We start from the raw sequence: 2,886 nt of genomic DNA, 5'->3' as shown, positions 1-2,886 counted from the left end.
GACTATGCTAAACTCCCTCATGCTGAGGAAGCATGTGGCAACAGTGGAGAGGAATGAGAGGAGACCTCCAACAGAACCAGAACCTGCTTCTGTTTATCCACCGGCTGCTCTGACCAGCTGAAGGTTTTAAATAGAAATGATCCAAACACAGTTCACATTTTYTAYAATGAGTGACTGAAGTCTAGGTTGGTTCTGTGTGATTTGTTTGCATTGGAGCTTAAAACTAAGATGTTCTTTCAGGAAGGCAACTGGTTGTGGAGTGACGGTTCCAAGTTTGTGTTTAATCAGTGGGGCAAGAATGAGCCAAACCATAAGGCTAGAAACGAAGACTGCATGGAGATCAACTTCGCTGGTATTTATTACAGAGAAATCACAATCTGTAATTTTAATAATTTCGTTTAARTGTATGTTTTTATAATATCTTTGTATCTGATGGCTTAGTAGGTAGGAGTTTGTCCTGTAATTGGTGTTTTCCTGGTTTGAACCCTTGCTCTCTTTGTCTCTTTACAGGAGAAGATTATGTGAATGATGAACCCTGTGGCAAGAAGCTTCCCTACATCTGTGCCAGAGTCCCATAATCTTTCTCTTATGCCTAAAAATCTGAAATGGTCACATGGCTTTCCTGCTGGTGATGTCACTTCCCCCTGGATGTTAAGCCTCAATGTCGTCACTGCTGGAAGAACCTGATTTCACTTCATTTAATCACTTAAATAAACTTTTATGTCTCTGAAATTTTATTGTTTGATTTAATTCTAGGATTTAATATATGTTAATTTAAGCAGACACACTGTAAAACCCACTGGTACTTTTTACTAAACAGTAATTCGTTATATGTACTCATTTCAGCTAAATGGTAAGAGTAACTTTTATAAATTGAATTGCTGAGATCCAGTTTGATTTTCTAACTCATTTACAGTAAGTACATATGTTTATAATTTATTTTGAGCATTGCTGGATTTCAGTCACGTGACCTGAATGACACGCGTAATATTCAGAAGGGGATTTCACGGTTCAAAACAAAGCAAAGTTGATCACAATGAGTAGCTAATGCCCTAAATAGGCTGGAACAGCTGAGGAATCTCGAAAAAATATGCGTATATTTAGGATGTGRTCCGTATTATCTCGGTAARAAAAGAYTTCTCTTATAATCTTGAGGATTTATCCGCATCGAGGCGATCAACATAACCAACTACCTGGAGCTCCAGACCTCATGTTATACTAKGAGCCAGAATTGAGCTTTCAAAATCCTGGAGAATCAATCATTTAGTTTCAGGTTGGGTCAAACATTTAGGATCAATAGAAGCATTAAATGACTGTCAACTTGTTTCTGCCGGGTGAGAAGCGAGTTGTGCTATTTTAAGTAATTAGTCTATGTTAACGATGCTATCGCTAACAACGAGCTAACCCATGCTATTTCATGAGCTTGAATCTCCTGGTAAATCATTTATTTAGCTTCTGTAAAACCAAATTCATGCTGGAGTTGTACGTTAATGTTGAGTTGCTGCTGGATTCAGGTCCAATGTAGGTCAACGATTAACACTGATCTACAGAAACTCCGTGTTCGGGTCTGGTCACCAAGATATGGCGGGATAGRTTATAATTTGTTCAGCTTTTTCTTTTTTAGCACGAAAGTCCCACTGAATAAACATTATATTTTCTGTCTGTGACTCGGCACTGAGCTAGCTGCTAATATTAGCACTCTGAGGACAACCAGGCTACGGCATAAAAATAATATAATAAATATAAAAAAATGTGAATGCTTGTCTATCTAAGTAACTGTCCAATAAAACATCTGAAAATACAAAACATCTGAAAATACAATTTAAACAATGCAATTGTTACCTGTTAGAAAGTGGCGCTGCAAACTCTGGGCATTTTGATGCTGAATCAACAGAAGTAAATGGGCTCGATTTACTTCCTGCCCTCCATCTGCATTGGGTGAACTCTGAATCTTCTGAATAATATAAAGTTATGTACAAATATGTATCATGTGAAAGCTGGTTCTAGACCAAATTTACCACGGGGCCCAGTGTAGTCTGCGTTTTTTCACGGGGACCCTTAAAAAAGAATGAAACAAMAAAATACAGAGCAATTTGTCATCATTTGATACATTAAGKGAGCCAAACAGCCACTAGTGTCTCCAGAGATTCATATTGCCGATCCTGATCTAGCAGATGGAAAATGTGGTCCTATCCCAATACATCACCTAGAAGTGCAGCGTCATAATTTTTAATTCACTGTTAAAGTAAAATTATGAAGGTTAAGAAAATTCACACTGAATATTAACAACACATTTATCTAGTATAATTTCTTTGGTATCCCTTGTTGGCCCCCATGTAGAACCGYCCCTGCTGCAGGTATGCGTCTGGTGCACTTTGGGTTAGCATTTCTTTTCTTCATTGTTAGGAAGTCAGATTATCCAAACTGGTGAACCACATTAGTGAAATAATACATTAAATAAGCACTGAACAATGTATCCATCCATCTATTTTCTAACACCTTTGTTCCTAGTGGGTCGGGAGGCTTGCTGGTGCCGACCTCCAGCTAACATTCCAGGCGAGAGGCGGGGTCACACTGGACAGGTCGCGACTGAACCCTGACCTAAATGAAAATGGGGGAGGAAGCGGGAGCCACAAACAATTCACCGCCAAGTCCCACAACAACTTAGGATCTCTGTTAATAACCACACGCACTCCGAGAGAGCGGAGCGAGACTACCAACCCAACCAGGGTCCTGAAAACAATTGCTCGACGTCTGAGGAAGAAAAGGGATTATGGAAGTCCACACCACGTCCACAGCTCAATACAAATGTGTGTAAGGAAGCACACTACACACCTAGCTTAAAGGCTATGTTGGTGCTGCCCACCACTCACCTTAAGGGTGAAC

At 39.7% G+C, this 2,886-nt stretch overlaps 1 protein-coding gene across 1 annotated transcript in view; it reads left to right on the top strand.

The window, feature by feature from the left end:
* LOC103468119 (galactose-specific lectin nattectin-like) overlaps nucleotides 1-732 on the top strand; it is a 1,507-nt gene extending 775 nt beyond the window's left edge. Inside the window, exons 3-4 of the mRNA XM_008414969.1 lie at nucleotides 241-352; nucleotides 511-732. Of these exons, the coding sequence (XP_008413191.1) occupies nucleotides 241-352; nucleotides 511-578 (180 nt within the window). The 3' untranslated portion in view covers nucleotides 579-732. The remainder of the gene's footprint in view (nucleotides 1-240; nucleotides 353-510) is intronic.
* The last annotated feature ends 2,154 nt before the right edge of the window (nucleotides 733-2,886 follow it).

The sequence above is a fragment of the Poecilia reticulata genome, linkage group LG7, assembly GCF_000633615.1.
Source record: "Poecilia reticulata strain Guanapo linkage group LG7, Guppy_female_1.0+MT, whole genome shotgun sequence".
NCBI lineage: Eukaryota > Metazoa > Chordata > Actinopteri > Cyprinodontiformes > Poeciliidae > Poecilia > Poecilia reticulata.
This window is presented reverse-complemented; position numbering and strand designations above follow the sequence as displayed.